This window comes from Haliotis rufescens, unplaced genomic scaffold (assembly GCF_023055435.1).
Source record: "Haliotis rufescens isolate VD_foot unplaced genomic scaffold, xgHalRufe1.0.p SCAF_18, whole genome shotgun sequence".
Classification (NCBI taxonomy): Eukaryota; Metazoa; Mollusca; class Gastropoda; order Lepetellida; family Haliotidae; genus Haliotis; species Haliotis rufescens.
In genome coordinates this window covers 3,452,874-3,471,790 of record NW_025963868.1, presented here as the reverse complement: position 1 = coordinate 3,471,790, position 18,917 = coordinate 3,452,874, and the positions used below count along the sequence as shown (strand labels likewise).

The window sequence follows — 18,917 nt, the reverse complement described above, 5'->3', positions numbered from 1 at the left end:
CATGGCCTCAGCCCTCCATAATCAAGAATCCAAAAACCACAAAAAAATCCTAATACTTACCGACTCCCTAAGTGGACTGCAAGCCCTCCAAAACAAAAATACCAAAAACCGACCTAAATTAATACATCAAATACTTAAAAGCTCCAACGACCTAACTAAGGCAGGCAAACAAATAAACGGATAAATATGTGGATACCCGCCCACGTAGGAATATACGGTAATGAAAACGCCGATAAAGCAGCTAAACTATCCCTCAAAATCCCAGAAATAAGCTTAAACTTACCCATCTCAAAATCAGAAATTAAAAGTGTAAACAAGCAAAAAATCACCAAAAAATGGCATAACCTATATCTAAACTCAAATAGCCAAATCAAAAAAGTGCTCAGCAAACCACTAACCAAACCAAAAATACTCCATCCATCCAAAAAAATCGACAGAGTAATCACTAAACTCCAAACAGGACACACCAACCTAAATAACCACCTAAAAAAATTTAAAAAACACACTACAGGTAACTGCCCACACTGCAAACAACCAGAAACCCCAGAACACGCACTCATCCACTGCACACACTACCTAACACATCGAACCGCATTACAAACCACCCTCAATCTAAACAAGGCTCTAACTCTAGAAGCAATACTAAACCCACAAAATAAACTAGAAAACTTCAAGGCCTTAGGCGTATTCTTAATCAAAACGGAACTAATAAAACGCATCTAAAAACACAATAACTCACCAAATCAAAATCACATAAACAAACAAACATCCACCATACCCAGCTCCCTTAGTTCTCCTCCCCAATCCCATCGGCATCTATTCCAAATCTCAAAATTCCCAAATTCTATATAAGCAACCCCTAAAACCCCCCTCTTGGGTTGCACAGACCACCTTCGCCCCTTTCGGAAACACATTAAAGGGCCTGGCCGGGCCCGTGTGCGAAATACGCATCAGTCGGAAAGCGCACGTTAAATCTCCAAAGTAAGTAAGTAAGTAAGCAGAGGAGGCGTACATTTATACTATGATGGCTTTAAGTTTCGGTGTAAGAGCAGTCGTGGTGAAAGAAGATACTGGTCCTGTATTGTCAAGGAGTGCACTGCAAGGATCACAACTCAGGGTGAGTTGCTCCACGCCATTGAGATCATGGGTCACTCCCACGACGCACTACCGTTCGAGTTTGAGGTTGATGCCTTTAAGGCTAGACTGATGGAGAGAGCGAGACTATCTCACCAGTGGTCAGAACCTTCACGAAGAAAGAAGTACAAGGCAATCGATGCACGTATTGCGTCCCTCAAGATCCAGCTCCTGAACCAACACCTGAGTGAGATGGAATATGCTGACCACGTGGGCGACCTCCTTCATCTGCAGTTATGATCCATTATGATATCCATATGCTATTCATATTCATCAATGTAAAGTTCTGATGAATATATATCCTTGTTGAATAAGAAATGAGAAAACAAGACTTGTTTTGTTATATACGGTAACCTGTTAGAATCACAAAGCATGTTTTGACAGCATAGCCGTGAGAGCCACATTATACAATCACGCATACAATCATCTAGTGATTCAATACTGAACAACAGCGTTAAAAATGTGAAAACTGTGATGAGAGAGTATGGCGATGAACATATGACAATGAAAATGTGAATAAAACCAATCAAAACTGCATATCTGCATTGTGTTTTTTGTACTTCAAGAAGAGAGAAAATCTCATTACTTGCAGTAAGTAATATCTTGCTGTATCCACACATGGAGCATTGAAAGATGTACATGCCTTCCAAATTTCATAGAGATATCTTCGTTTTTTAAAAAGTTATGTTCATTTTTGTGCATGTCATTGAAGGAACTCCGTTCATCGCTTGGTGCCACATCTATATTCAGATGAAAAATGATAAAGTCACATTTTTGTGATGATTTTTTTCAATGATAAAGAAGGATTTAATTGTTTTTAACTTTATATTTTGTTAATATATATTATTCTTGAATCACATTAAGAATCTTAAAATGATAGTTAATTGTCAATGCATTTCTAAGACCATACAAAGTGTGGTCATTTTGGCTATTTTTGCCCTTATAAATGGCTATTTTGCATTTTTTTAATTGTAATTATTAAATGTTATGATACAATCATGGAGCTGATGATATATGGTTTGGTTGAGATTTTTATTTTCAGATGAATGATATATTAAAAACAGGAAAATGCCTTTTCAATTTGTTTTCCCGGCCCCTTTTAATCCTGAAATATATGCATACTCAATGGTGGTCATTTTGGAAAACAAAATGGCCGCTTTTTACACCCCTTAAAACAGCCATATCTCAAAAAGTTTTTGACATAAATTAAAATGGTAAAGTGTTTTTTATTCATTTTAACATGAACTAAAAGTTGATGTATAAACCTGAATTAAATTATGTATGAACAAAATTAGCCTGACCTCCCTACTATGAGCATCGATCCACGCAATTGGGATATGATGACATGTATCAACTATGGCAGCGAGTCTGACCACCTGATCCCGTTAGTCCCCTCTTAAGACTAGCCTCGTCCCCTTTTACATCAGGAACTACCCGCCATCTTCACGGGTTCTGTGTGGGTGGTCTGCACAGGAACCGGAGGTAAGGTAAGGTAAGGTAAGGTAAGGCTAATGTGGTAAGGCTGATTCCTTCACAATGGGTTGAGAGGCATGATGTGACCATGAGATTTTTTTCTGTAGGCTTAGACGGACGGTTGGTAGAGCTGTCCGGGGACCTGAACGGTCTTGCCACCTGTGGGGGTAGAGCAGAAGTGGACGGTCGGTTGGTTAGTGAAGATATGCATCTGTAAGATCTAGGCTGAAAAGCCAGTCTCCCTTCTTTAAAGTCGGCCGCAACTTCTGCATGGACTCCATCTGGAATTTTGGAGGCAGCACCAGATATCTCTTGTCAAGGGTCTTTAGATCCATGATCACCCTCATCTCGGTTGTGTTCTTCTTTGGGACTAAAAAGACTAGAGAGTAAAAACCCTTGGTGTTGTTGGGACTCCTTTAATTCCCGAATGGCTCGCTTCTTTAGTAGCTTCCTGGCGGCTAATTCTGCAGCTGCTAATTTCGCACCGGTCAGGTGAAGTCTTCAACCCACGACGTGGATGTTCAGACTCAGATATTTCCTGAAGTGTAGCTTGAAGCTGTGAGCCACGTTGTCTAGAATCCAGTGGTCGGGTGTAACCTGCTTCCAAGATTGTGGCTTGTCGTACCTTCAGCCTCAGCTGGAACGAATCCTTCTTGGAGGGAACTAACTTCTTCTCAGGAGGCTGTTTGTGCACAGATGACTTATGGTCCCATTTATTCTTGTGAGAATGTGATGACTCATGAGTTCTCGCTGCAAGGTCTATGGTTGAAGTCTGGAAATGCTTGGCTGTATCTTGTTACACCTCATCTATCACATTTCTGAGTTTCCCGTTGAAAGTGGTGTTTGCTGATATAAGTTGCAATGTCATCAACTTCTTGGTCTGGCTAGATACAGCCCTCGACCTAATCTGGGATAGGAGCTGGTGTCTCAGTAACTGTGAGGAAGTCCAGACTTGGGATGATAGTAAATCTTTCTGAATCTTGACGATCGACTCAAGGAGACTGTGATTAGTCCGACTTGATTGGTCCGAATAGTCATGGGCGTTCACGGCGCAATTCCTTCATAGGATGGTTGTAGAGGCGGATTCCAGCGACAAACCAATTTAGATATGCCCCAATGTCCATGGAAGTATCTGGCAACCAATGCTAAATCCTTGAAACATGATGCTGATAACGTAACCTAATTTGTAGAAATCTTCATCCAAGTGTTGCAACTCCGGAATTATAGCCTTGTGCATCTTGTATAACTTCCTTTCATAGGTGGAAGAGGTTGACGTTCATTGTGCTTGAGTCTATGGATGTTATCCGTTGATTGATCTACGACCTTACTCGCGCAGCTGGGCCAAGGTAACGTCTGATAAATATGTTGAGATGGAGCAGGCGCATGACATCCCCGTATTCTGGCATCTGGGATAATGAATCCTCTGTCAAATGCAGCCGAAGTGAAGGCATAAGGTGGTAAAGCTCTTCATTAGGTTCTACAAAAGTGTAGCCTTTGATGTGATAACGTTGGGGTGAGTTGTCTATCTCCTCCAAACCCTCTGATTCTGGCTCTGAGTAGTCTGGGGTATCTCCTGTGGGGGGTGTATAATCATATCCCTCAGCTTCTGCCCCGTAGGGCTCGTCATCCTCCGGTGACCATGACTCCGGCATAATAAGTCTCTGTGTGGCTTGTAGCCCTTGGGTAATGGTAGCCATGCTTTGGCTGTCCTCACAGCTGGCTGGTCAGTCGGCTGGCAGCTAGCTGGGTAATTCTGTGGAGTCCGTGAGGCTGGTTTGGGTCCTGTTGGATTGTCAGCCGTGGTCGGTAGGCTTGGTAGCCGTTGCTGGCTGGCCCATGGAATCTGTGCGGCGGCCCTAAGGTTTTTTCACGGATGGATGGCTGGACGGCTTAACGGTCGGGTGGAACTTGGGGCCATATGGCGTATGGCTGGTATGGCTGGTTGCCGTGGACGGCCTGTCCATGGATATTGAGTGGCTCAGCTTGTAGATCTTTTGTAGGCTGGGACACGGCCGTGGAAGAAGATCTCTTAGTCTTAGCCAGAGCTACCATCGCGATCTTAGCATCCATATCCTACAGCTTAGAATCAAGCATGTCTTTCATCATCTCCTGCTGTTCTCTCAGAAGTTGTTGGATGAGGCTCAGGGTGAGAGCAGGAGATGATGGGGTCGCCACCTCTCTCCTCTTGGCCTTCGTCGCGGCCTCTGACATTTAGGAGAATATCTCTTCACATGTGTCGGTGCATATCTCACATCTCTTGTCCAATGTGCAGGTATTCCCTCTGCACTTCGTGCAGTTTACATGAGGATCTCCCATGATCATAAATCGATCACACTTCTTACACCCGGGGATGATGTGAGACTGCATGGCGACCTCACAAACCCACCAGCTATACTCACGTGCGTGCAGTCTCTTTCAGCAGCACTATTACTTCAAATATATATTTATTTATATGTCTGTTACGATAGCAATCTTATTAGAATAATCTTAGGTTACTGTGATCTACTACCATGTTACCATGTGCTAGATTGTCACTACTACTTAGTAGGTGTTGACTCTAGCACACACAGGAAAAAAGTGATATGGCCGCCAATGTGACGTCACGGCATTGGTAGTTACGAAACTACTTGGCGGCAACTAATTGTTTGTAATTTACAGTGAAGAGGACGTATGTTGAAAATCTGAAAATTTTAGTTAGTGTGATTGAAGCCAAAATACAGGATTTATAGCAGATATGTAATAGAGGTAGAAATTTCATAAGAATTATACAGGATTTATGGCAATGATGCGATGGGAGGTGAGATGGGAGGTACGTGTAGTGTATCATAACTAAAGATATTCGAACCTTCACCATTGAAGATTTCAATCTTAGCCAGGATCCCAGTCTTAAATCTAAGCTGTCTTTCAATTGTGCCAGAATCAGTGGAATAGTGAGTGAGTGAGGATGGTTTTACGCCGCTTTTAGCAATATTCCAGCAATATCACAGCCGGTGACACCAGAAATGGGCTTCACACATTGTACCCATGTAGGGAAACGAACCCGGGTCTTCGGCGTCATGAGCAAACGCTTAAACCACTAGGCTACCCGACTGCCCCTGCAAGTGGAATGAGGTATGTTGATTGTAAAGTTGATTGACAGCACCTGAGATTGATAGTAACTAAGGTTGCTCTGTTAAGTGGGCCCAGTTGATTAAAGGCTTTACAGGAAATTTTGTTTCACGTCCTGCAGTCCTAATTATGGTTATGTAAAGGAACGAAGCATCTGCAAAGTCACTTGAAGTCAACAGCTGATAGGGATAGGCAGGCTGACTGCCATGGGTTGCGCCTTGTTATCATGGAAGGATTTGATAAGAATATTATTTGCCCTGTCGCCATGCTGCAGGATCCATATTCGATAATTAAGGAATGCACAGAAGCATTTTCTAGTTTTACAGATAGAACTCTGGCGTTATTGCTGACAGGATTTTCATGATCAGAGGTAAAATTCAACACACTGGAAGATGAATTTGTTGGAATGACATGTAAATGAATCCATAACTAACTTGTGGTTCAGAATTGTTCACAATGCTATTTAACAGTAGGGATGCAAAACAATGATTTTTCTCTTTTTGTCTGTTTTTCCATTACATACAAAATTACATACAACATGATTCCATTTCATTTTATTTCAAGGATCTTTGAATGAAACAGAAAGGAAGACACGTTGAACATGAAGAGAGGTTAATTCCTATATCATAAAAAGTGTATGCCTTGAGTAGAATAATAGCATTTTGTAGGCATGTTTTGTGAATGGATATGGATTACGTACCCAGTATTAGCAGATTCTGTCCACAGTCAGGGATGATTGGTCCTCCTGAGTCTGGTGAGCCTCTGTAACACATGTAATGACCTTCGTCTTCCCAAGTTACATCAGAGAGCACGAATCTGAACAGACCGGTTCCTGATGATGACACGTGTCCAATGAATCTCACTCTAGATGTGAACTTATCACTGGCGGCTCTGACATCATTGTGGCCTGTGACGTGAAGAAGGCATGTCTTTGTCTCACTTTTACACACACTGAACTCACTGGTCCCAGGATCCGGGAGAGTCCATGACAATGTGGCATAGCCGCCAAACCTGGCATATGCAGATGAAGTAACTGCAAAACAGAAAATTCATGAAAGTTTGACAGAGAGTACACTTATGAAACACAAAGAGTGAATTATTGAAGAAAAATTGTTTCCAACAACAGCAAAAACAAAACATCTAAAGAAGTGAGGTCAATGCTCTAGCAGTGTACCTCATGTATATGTAACCATATGATGACATCATGATGACATCACATGTTTAACATCATATTAACTACAAAAATGTCAGAGCTTACACAAAACACATTTTTCTCCATAAGTCTGATTAGAGTCATACACGTGTAAATAAGATTATAAATTTGGCAGTGTAGTAATTATGTGTACTCCCTGTATTCTGCACATTTGTATATATTGTACTGCAATAATGTACTGACATTTTACTGTATAGTGTTGCTCTGAATGGAATGAACCCATACAGCTGATCTACTCTACAGAGCTGCTTCCAGAGTGTGGACGTTTCTTTAATCAACTCTATTTACAAGAATAAGCTGCAACTATTAACAGCTGTGGGATATGACAGGTAGCTTGGGTCATTTCAGTATGTTTTATGGAGTTAATTTGTTCAAGTCAGCTTACTCCGATTGGTCTGGTTCAAATTCTAACTCAGCATTTAAATTCACATGAACATCATCCATTACACCTTGACCATGTTGACTGAACACAACCATCCTTTGCATAGAGTTTAAGCTGATCCACGAGATTATCATTATCATTATTATTATTATTATTATGATGATGATGATGATGATGATGATGATGTACAGATTAAAATATTAAATGCTGCAAAGAGGGTTTGGGTGGTACTGGCACAGTCAGGCTGGTTAGGCTCATCATCAGCTCCGGGCCCTTGCCCCCTCTACATGCAGCCCAGACAGTGAATGGGACTTCTCCTAGGAAGCGCTGCCTAGTTAAACCCGCCCAAAACTATTCGGAGAATGTGAAGACTCCCCAACACTGCAGCCTTCTGTGCATTACCCAGATTGTCAGAAGGGCTGTATTCCTGGTAGCAAACCTGGGTACTCTCTCAATGTCTGTCAACAGATTGGGAGGTACAAAACCTAAGACACCGAGAACAAGGGGGAGTCGGACAACTTGGTACTTGGGATGAAAGCATGACATTTCGAAAGCAAGGTCCGCATATTTGCCAATCTTGTCAATCACATTAGTGTCAAAAGGGACAGAAAATTCAATGATATAAATGATTTCATTGGATTTATGAAAAAGGACAAGATCAGGTTTGTTGGCCTGGATACATCTGAGGCTGTAAACGGGCCTATTCCAAAGAATTTTGTATTTATCATTTTCCATGATACCCTCTACATATTCCGGGTCGTACCATGGATGGACCTCTGTGTCATAACCACAAGCATGGTGAAGACGGTAAAAAAATGATCAAGACACTACCATGTCGCTTAAGATACTGTGTTTGTGCCAAAGCGGGGCATCCACTGACAACGTGTTGGACAGTCTCATTAAATTCATTGCATAATCTACATTTCATATTTACATTTTGATGCAAAATCACACATGAGTGGGAAGTGACTGGTCCTGAGCAGCAAACAGTAAGCCTACTGTTTCACTTTTCAGGCCAGACGACTTCATCCAAGCGAAGGACTCTGCAGGGTTGCCGATCTTCTCAACACACTGCACATAAACTCGATTCAGTAGTCCTTCAGATAGCCTCTCCTTGAAAAACTGAGTCTGGGCCGTTTTGATATGGCACTTTGCTTGGTTGACACTTATTTCTGTACCCTCCAGCAGTACAGAACCATCAACAAAATAAACACTGACATTGAGATTATGTCCCTTACCCTTAGCTCGTTTATGAAAACAGTGGAATGCCTTGTTGTCATCATGAGTCTTGACATGCCTCAGAAGATGATCGTCAGACAAATAAATGTGTGCAAAAATGCACAATTCAATTCTATCATGAAGAGCCTCCACATTAATCAAACCATGCCCTCCCATTATGATTGGTAAATATAAGCGATTGGGGGAAGAGCGAGGGTGGTGGGATCTATTGTCAGACATGATTCTTTGTGTGAGGGTGTCAATACCCTGAATTTCTTTTTTCGTCCAATCAACAACACCAAAAGAGTATGAAAGGACTGGTACAGCATAAGTATTTGTGGCTTTAACTTTATTGCGGGTGTTCAGCTCTGAACTCCAGATTTTCTTGAGTCTACATTTGTACCCTGCCCGAAGTTTGTCCTTGATATGTGCATTCTGGAGTTTTTCCCTAACCTGCATCCCTAAGTACATATAGGAATATTATCAGCATCACAGAGCCAGAGGCAAGGAACATGGTAGAGGCAGTTATCACTAGCGAAGCAGAGGAACTGGCAGGGGCCAGCATCAAGGTAACCAAGGGGCAGCTTCACCTCAGTTGCCAGGAAACTGAAACCCTCTACTGCCATGAGTCGGGTTGTTGGTGCGGTGGAAACCAAATACCTGTGAGATACAGGGTCAATAATTACGAAATATTTCTTCAACTATTTCTTCAAACCATTCGGTATTAAGCTTCTCCAAAAACATGGGTGGCTCATGCTTAAGGCAGCCAACGGTTTGGAGAAACCAAACATTAGATATTTTGAACTGGACATTGACACATTGCAAAAAACAATTCCTAAAAGACGAATCTTGACAACAGCTCTGATCTGGCAACCAGGCAGCAGAGGAAGCAGGTGCCACGTATACTTGGGATGACTGTTATTAAACTATGTAGAGACATGCTACTTCAAGAGCATGGACAGAACTTAAATGTGGTCTCTAAGATGTCTGTCAATGAGTCATGGATCAAGAGTTTCATGAAAATATCTGAAACAAGATCCATCTTGGGTACTGTAAAAGTAGTGGGAAGAGAGCCAGTCTGCGTACCAGGAAAGTATGAAGTGGTTGTTGATGCAATCTCTCATAAGAACAACAGTTCTGTTCAATATGCAATGGTACAACAGATTCCGGTTTCACCTCGGCATTAATCTGCAAACTTCCAATGTTGTGAACCCCCTGTTTCAAGTTCAGAAAAAAGCCTTCCAGGGTGGCAAACAATCGGAGGGTCGGATATTTGGTGGGTATACTGTTTAGAATATTGGAAATATATTCAGGAACTTCCACAAGAAAAAGAAATCAAATTCAGAAAATTCAAGATGGAGCAGAAGAATACCTGGAAGTTTTTTTGCTTTTGTGTTATACATTGCTTGGTTCAATACAAATTACATGATAAATTTGATTTCTATAATAATTTCAGGCCCAATATATATCTGGAGAAATCAGAAATAGTTTCATTTGATTTCTGGGTTAATCCAAAGACGTATATAAGTCTTTGGTTAACCTTACTTTCAAATTGGGAATCAGCTCGAAAAAGAAATTGTGGGCTCGTCCGTGACCTGAATTAAATTTGCAGGGGATTTTAAAATTTAAACAAAATGATTTCAGTAGTTGCCCTGTACCTTGTTGCTTTGCACAGGGTTATTGTAAAGTTTGTAACTATCGCATGAAGTTTAAGGGTGAGACATTCGTTGTGTCTCCAAGTAAGGGGCAAATCAGAGTGTTGAATAAATCGGATTTCCACTCACTTTGAGAAGGTTGCAACGTACTTTATATGACCACAAGAGCATTGGGTAATGTTATTGCTAAGTGTTTCGAAGGGCACAGCTGAAGTTTATTCAGCACTCCCCATTGATGTTAGTTTCAACAATAATGAAGTGAAAAAAGCTGTTTTGAAGGCTTAGAAGTTGGTCTGCAAGGCATATAGACAAAAGTTTAGGTATTGAAGGACAAGGGGTGATTATACGTATGTGGAGTTCGCTAGGTAAAAGGAGACTTTGTTTGATAGGTGGTGTTTATGGATGTTGGCCAGGATTTTATACTTCTTAATTAAATCAAACTAAGAATTTGTACAGTGCATTTTCAAATTAACAACTTCTGAAATGTGTTGAGACCATGACTGATCTAGACAAAGGTTCCCTTGAAGAGACATGTCTTGAGCGTCTTTCTAAAGATTGTGAGATTTTCTGTTTCTCAGATTTCTTGTGGCAGATTGTTCATAGCAATGGGTCACCATGTTGAAATGACCTATCATTGTTGATCCAAGCTTTTGTCGTCTCCAGGTTGGTTTATTGTAATTCCCTCCTCTATGTTCTACCAAAGAGTGATGTAGTAAAACTACTGCATGTTCAGAATGCAGGTGCAAGAATTCTGACTAGAACACCTTAGCGAGAACACATGACTATAATAGCTGCCAATCCAAAATGGCTGCCAATCCATACTTACAGGAATTGCTTGTACCATACAAGCCAGCATGGCTCCCCGATCAAAAGATCATCATCGGCTAGTGGTACCAAAGTCACTAGCCGATGATGATCTTTTGATCGGGGAGCCATGCTGGCTTGTATGGTACAAGCAATTCCTGTAAGTATGGATTGGCAGCCATTTTGGATTGGCAGCTATTATAGTCATGTGTTCTCGCTAAGGTGTTCTAGTCAGAATTCTTGCACCTGCATTCTGAACATGCAGTAGTTTTACTACATCACTCTTTGGTAGAACATAGAGGAGGGAATTACAATAAACCAACCTGGAGACGACAAAAGCTTGGATCAACAATGAAATTTCCTTTGTCCGATGTTGATATGAGTTTGTCCTTTGGTAATATGCACATTTGAATATGGCTGTGATATGTTTATCCAAGCTGTAGAGCGGATCCATGATGACACCCAGGTTTCTCGCACAATGATACACCATTGCCGTTTGCTGCAATTTGGAGCATATGTGGTAGGAGAATTTCGTTGATGTATCATTGAGCCGTAAGATTGCCCTGGATATGGACCAAACCTGCCCTGCCATGATGAGAGATAGCCTCCCACATCATAATGCTACCCCCACCAAACCTGTCCACTCCCTAAACGCAGTTTCCTGCATAATGTTCTCCCCGACGTCTGTAGACCTATGCTCTTCCATCCTCTCCATATGGAGGAGAAATCTTGATGCTTCGTTGAACCAAACATCTCTCCATCGCAGTTGAGGCCATACCCTGTTGACAACACCAATGCAGTCATTGTTGACGATGTTGTCGACTCACTATGACACGTCTAACAGGACATCTTGCTTGTAGACCTGCTGCTCTTAAACGGTTTTGTATGGTCTGGTCGGAGATTCTGCGCAGTCTGGGTATTTGGGATGCTATTGAGGTGGCTTTGGTCATCTTTTCACGTAGGTGGCGTAGTCGGGTGTAGCGATCTTGGGGTGGTTCCTCTTGGTCGTCCCAACCTTGGCCAATCATGTGTTGACCCATGCTGTTGAAACCGATCTAATAGCTTTATGATGGTGCTGGGCGCTACATTGAAAATCTCGGCAATGTTGTTGAACTGTCACTGTTCGATTGACACAGATGCCAGGCAATCGAAAACCCTGCACTTTAATACAGTTCATAGTGCTGCTGCACATGCAGTGTGTGCAGCTCCATGGCCCTTTTGTTAATGTACTAGGTGCGTTTTTCCGAATCGTACATGTTTCCCAACTAATTTTGTTTTTATGGCCAAAAATATCAGTTTTTGCGTTTCTTTTTTTGAAGAGTATATAAACTATGCAAAAGAAACGAGGGGATATGAAAATAAACCAATGAAAGAAAGTGATAAATGTGGCAGGAATATTTCCGAAGAAATGAAGCTACCAAACATAACATTGTGACAGTCATGAAACACATGACCTCGGACAGCACATTTCAAGGGGTGGTGTGCCTGATTTACCATTGTCACATGTTTTTATGCAGATGCATATTGTTATCTTGGAACCAAACCTCTGGTGGTATAACGTCTGCACGGAGGAAAGAATGTTGGGGGTCGATCCCCAGCCGAGTCCTACCAAAAGATGTTAAAAGATGGTACTTATATTGTTACCAAGCCGGGCGCTTGGCAGTAAGGTGTTAAATCAAGGACTGGTCCCCTTGGAGTTGGTATACAGTGTCTGAGTGGGATATTTATGTTACACTGCAGCATGGTATCTCAGTTGGCTAGAACTATCAAATCGGCATTAGTCCAATACTAGTACAGACAGACAGACAGACAGACAGACAGATCGATATGTAAGTATAACCAGGGTATTTTGGAAAAAATGGGTTTTTAATATTAACTTAAAATGTAGTTTATTAAATCAGGCTTTAGGTTAAAATACAGATGGATATGAGAGAAGTGACTGTACAGGGTGAGGGCATCACCCACAGGGCAAATGATTATTGATTTTGCTAGAGATAACTTTTCATTGGTAAAATGAAATTAGTAGAATCCGGTCTTGCAATATAAGTGTCAGAGGGGAAATGAATGGATTGAACAAATTATCAGTCTTGATGTGATCAAATATTTCTGAGTACCGGTACTACTGTTTGATTGGAATGTCTGATTAACATGATTAAGTATCTTTTCGGCGCCTTCCAGTCTGACAGAGTATTTAGTTTTCATAATAAAGTTCTTTGAGTTATGAGTATGTTCGTGTAGCCGGGTGGTGGTGCTAACTCTGAATGAGTTATAGCCACATAAGTACCACCCACTTATAACCCCCCTTAGATTCATTCTATACATACATACATACATGTTCATCTATTATCACCATCACTTCATTCTGTGTTCATTATATGTTCATTATATGTTCATTATATGTTGTCCTTGTCTGCAGTTGAATGTCAGCCAACTAACACCAACCTGATACCCTTCTGCAGCCTCTGTAATTTCTCCAGCTTCACCTGGACTTCCCCCTATCTATTTTTAGACATGTCCACCACTTTATGTGACTGAAGCATCTTGACTTCCTTTTAATACCTGTCAGATGCTACCTTTCTTCTGATTGGCCCTTTGGTCCACTTCTTTAAACTTCCTTTCTCACCTGCCCTCCTCATGCATTCTGCATGAACTCTTTATGGAGGGAGGACTCTTGTTTACAGGTGAGAAACATTTCAATATTCTTATTTCTTTCCATCCTGCTTTAGAAACAATTATATTCATAGAAAGGGTATCACAGCTTTTCATTAAAGTAAAATATATTTAATTGCATTATTATTTAATTTGTCATATCTAAATATTTGCCAGCTCACACATTTTGTGTTACATTAATTGAGCACATGGTCTTCAACCATGTGCTACCCAACATATCCTTATAAATTAATCTGTTTCCTTTTGGCTTAAATTAAATTATAACATATTCTGCATGAACTCTTTATGGAGGGAGGACTCTTGTTTACAGCTTCCCTCCCACCATCTACTACAAAAGAATAAAATCATCATCATCTTCAAGAACTGCCTCATGTTTTGACTAGCAGCCCAGTGGCTGGACACATCACACCACGCCCGGCTACAAAATGGCGCCCAACGTGGGGCTGCTAGTTTCATCAGCATCATCACTTGTACAGTGAGAAGAGGCAGTTCATCATTCATTAGATGGAATTCAACATAGAAGAGTTCATGCAGTTTCCAAGGACATCATATACACTTATGTGAATGAATAATTCATTCATCAATGTTTTATGAAGTGTATGGACCTTGTGACTTTTGATTTTTTTTGTGTTTCACAAATTCAGGACATTGACTTTTGAGCCTGACTTTCTAGACATTTGTGATCCACCCTATATATTTTGTATTTATCCTGTGATATATATTATATGTTTATCATGTTTATATTTGTTTGAAATTTATAATCCTATTGACTTTTACAGAGTATTGATTATATTATAGTACAAATTCTATTTCTACCACATTTCTATGTCTACAGTGTTTATTTAAATTATATGTATATATAGTATAGATTCATTTTCATCTCACTGACAAGTTTATTCTGAAAAATTAATTGGAGTTCATATCTATTCAAAATTTCACCACTGATCAAAATTTCAGGTTAATATTAAGTGTAGCTGGTAATTATTTGACTTTGATTCCAAATTTATATTTGAAATTATTTAACATTTAACTTAAACAGTTCAATTTCAAAATCCAAAGTTTGTTTTTTTTACTTGATATATTTTCTGTCAATACTTTTGATATTTGCATTGATACCCTTCTTACTTTACCTGTGTCAGACTCTATCCTCAGTACTTCTTTTTCCATGCTGTTCCTGCTGTCTTTCCTTCCGTGTGGACATATCTCTCTTCAGCAAACCACTAACATGTTTACCATAAGTATTTTGTCTTGTCTTGTCTTGTCTTGTTTCTTCATTTCATCATATACCATATCCCATTATAGGCTTCATCACTATCATCAGTCATATCAGATCTTCTGTTTGAAATATTTGAACACCATCAGTGATTAGGTCCTCAGTATTTCCCTCAATTGCATATCTATTATCTCGAGTAACAGTATATCTGTGATCGGAGATATTTGTATAGTTTCCCCTCATATGTAAGTTACATATGTGACAGTGGAGTTCAGTCAGTATCTACTGTTACATTTACTTTCTGTATGTACAACTCAGTTATTGCTGCATCTTGACTTATTTCCAGTGGTTGTCTGGTCTGTAGTACTTGCAGTTACTGCTTGTATCTGGGATGACTTTGTAGTTGTTGCCAGGTTAGTCTCACCACGTAGCCTTTGCTTGCTGGATTATTTCATTTCCATTGGGATCATCTGGCTAGTGTTTCATTTTACCTGACCTCAGTACATGCATAAGTTGTCCTTCAGGTGACTACATCCTGATTGTTGTTCGGCTACTTGCATTGCTATTGAACTTTGTTGCTTACCTGGGGTAGTGGTTAGTTCCCCGCAGTTGTAAGTCTACCCATATCACACCATAGTCCATCTTGTATCCTTGCTTTTGTAGGAGCCCTGCACTTGGTTTCCTAATACTTAGGAGTTTTTGCACTTTGCGATCGCCTCGGTTCATAATATTGTTGTTGGGTCCCAACGTATAGGATCCTTGTTGCCTTTTTGGAGGTTTGTCATACTTGTATTATCATACACATCATGGCTCAGTCGGACAGTGATGTTAGATCACAGGTTGATCAGGTTGTGGATTTCATCCATCAGCTTGATCCCTTAGTCCGTACTAGTTTACTCTACCGTCTAGCAGATGACGCTAATCCACATCCACCTCAGACCACTTATGTAGCTGATGTTGGGTCTGGAGATACGTTGTTTCGGCCGCATGTGCCTCCACCTCCTGTGGATAGCCAAAGGGTTGTTCCTCAACCATATACACCTGGGCTACCGTCACTGCTAACACATTCACCTCTGGGGTCTCCTTTGTTGCCTGATATATGGTCACCCATGGAGCCTTCCCAGCGGACAATACCCCCACAAGACCATAGCCCTAGGATAGAATTGCCGAAATCTTTGCCTAGGCCCTACGGGTCACTCTTTAGCTATAATCAACCCCTTACTCACAGCAGTCGCGTGTCATTACACGTCCGACTGGGGCACCAAATGAGGCTTGGCCCAACAGACATGTACCCATGCCCATTCTATACCCTGGGTACACTCCAACTGCTCAGCCTAGTCAGTTCCTGGCAACTCCGCATTCCACTATGCCCATATCACACACCTCGTACATGCCAATTATCAATGCACCAAGTCCCCGGTTGTCAACATTTTCAGGGGATAGGGCAAAGGGTGATGTGAAATATAGTCAGTGGCGCCTTGAAATATTGGGGTGTCGACGTGAAAATGCTCACTCTGACACCGCCATATTCAATGCCATGCGGAGAGCAGCCAAGGGTTCTGCTGCAGATCTTCTCAGTGGTTTCCCTGCTGAGGCAACCCTTGATTCTGCCTTCGAGCAGTTGGACATTGTCTTTGGCAATGTGATGCCTGGCGAGACGCTCATGGAGCGCTTTTACACAGCTCGCCAGGAAATAAACGAGTCTGCTGCAGCTTGGAGTTGTAGACTTCGTGACTTGATCTCAAAGATCGAAGTCTCAGGAATGCTCCCACCAAATGCTGCCATGACCTTGCTTCGAAGCCGTTTCTGGATGGGGTTGTCCCAGGATGCTTTGAAGCAGGCAACTCGTCATCACTTTGACTCTGGTCTCGAGTACAGCCAACTGCTGCTTGCTGTACGTCGGGTGGAGGAGGAACTGCTTACCCCTAAGGAGGCACATCAGTGTCCCGTTACCACTCTTGTACCATGTGGTCGGGAGATGGAGGATGTGCTCTCTAGGCTTAAAGACCTTGATAAGAGTCTAAAGTCTATCGGGGACAAAGTTCACTCTCTTGAGCTCAGGTCTGCTCAAGCCTCCTCTTACAAACCACCCACCAGGAGTCAAGGCCAAGCTCCCTTCAGAGGTGCCCAGACAAATAAACCTTTAGTAAAGCAGGTCGGTGATAAACCCCCTCCACAACAATCATCAGTTTTCTGTTTTGATTGTGGAAGGCCAGGGCTCAAAAGGGGTCACCAGCATTGCCCTGCTTTAAACTTCTAAGAGTCCCAGTTATGGAGCGGTCTGAGGACTCTAACCAAAGCGCTCAACGAAAGGTGCCTTCCAATTTAGTTGGGCACCCAAACATTGCGCATGTGAAGGTAGAGGAGCATGCCTGTGATGTTTTGATAGATACTGGTTCAATGGTCACCACTATCTCTGAAAACTTCTACAGAGCTTACCTCCCTCACTTGCCACTCCACCAAATCAGCTCATTACTAGAGGTGCATGGAGCTGGGGGAGCCAAGCTACCCTATTTGGGGTATGTTGAGGCTAGGATTGCTATACCTCCTGACTTCATGGGTCAAGTAGTGGAGGTACCCGCACTCATCCTTGTGGTGCCCACTACCGACTTCACCTCTAAGGTACCTCTTATCCTGGGGACCAATGTCCTGCGTGCTGCTTGTGAAAGCAACCCTGGTGACAGGGTATCTAGGAGTTCTTCTCCTTGGACCATGGCTATTCAGTGGCTCAGTAGGCGTTGGAATGACCTGAACCGAACTGAGAATGTGCGGACAACTAAATCTATAACCATACCCCCGTCTTGCAACCAGATTATAACAGGTATTTGCAGGGGTAGTGCTCCACAGATTGGTATGGAGTTTTGTGCCACACAGTCCGTTCTTCCTGGTTCACTTACCCTCGTTACTGGTGTTGTTGGGTTTCAGTCTACCCACTCAACAACACGGGTCAAGGTTGAGGTCGCTAACCCGTCCACCAAGGCTGTTACAATTCCAGCCAAAACAGTACTTTGTCATTTGGAACAAGTTGCTGTGTTGGACGGCTTATCCCCTGAGGATGGCGTCAGTAATACTGGCTCTGTACCTACCAAACTACCAAAAGAGTTATTTGAACTGGACTCTCTGGGTGATAATCACACTCCAGATGAAAGAACTCAATTGCGCTCTCTACTGAATGAGTTTGACGATGTGTTTAGCAAGTCTGATATGGACATGGGACATACTGACTTGGTCACCCATCGAATAGAACTCACAGATGAGACTCCATTTAAGGAAAGACATAGACGTATTCCGCCCTCTATGTATCAAGAGGTCAAGGACCATATAAAGCAGATGTTAGATGCTAAAGTTATCCGTCCATCTGCTAGTCCATATGCCTCGCCTGTTGTCCTGGTTCGCAAACATGACTTGAGTCTGCGCTTCTGTATTGGCTATAGAAAATTGAACAGTCGCACAATTCGAGATTCATATGCTCTACCAAGGATAGAGGAAACTCTTGATGCTTTACACGGGGCAAAATACTTCTCTTGTCTTGACCTTAAGAGTGGATATTGGCAAGTCGAAGTGGATGAGGAGCACAAGGCCCGTACTGCCTTTACTGTTGGCCCACTTGGGTTTTACGAGTGTAACTCTATGCCCTTTGGACTGACAAATGCTCCAGCTACTTTCCAACGCCTGATGGAGAGGTGTATGGGCGACATTCATCTTCTCCAATGCCTCATTTATCTTGATGACATAATTGTGTTTTCTAAGACCTTTGATGAGCATCTTGATAGATTACGAGCAATCTTTCAAAGATTGCGCAAGAACGGGCTCAAGCTAAAGCCGTCAAAATGCCAATTCTTGCAGACCTCCGTTAAGTACCTAGGTCACGTAATCTCCGAGGAGGGTATCAAAACAGACCCTGAGAAGATTGAAGTATTGAAGACCTGGCCAATTCCACGTAATGTCGAAGATGTTCGTCGTTTTCTTGGATTCTCCGGCTACTTTAGACGTTTTGTTCCAGACTACGCTAAAGTTGCCAAGCCACTAACCAGTTTGCTTGCTGGT

The 18,917-nt window shown here is 41.9% G+C and overlaps 1 protein-coding gene across 1 annotated transcript in view; it reads right to left on the bottom strand.

The window, feature by feature from the left end:
- The window catches only part of LOC124126953 (blastula protease 10-like), an 85,149-nt gene that overhangs the window by 44,392 nt on the left and 21,840 nt on the right, over nucleotides 1-18,917 (bottom strand). The window contains exon 4 of the mRNA XM_048398641.1: nucleotides 6,416-6,748. Within this exon, the coding sequence (XP_048254598.1) occupies nucleotides 6,416-6,748 (333 nt within the window). The remainder of the gene's footprint in view (nucleotides 1-6,415; nucleotides 6,749-18,917) is intronic.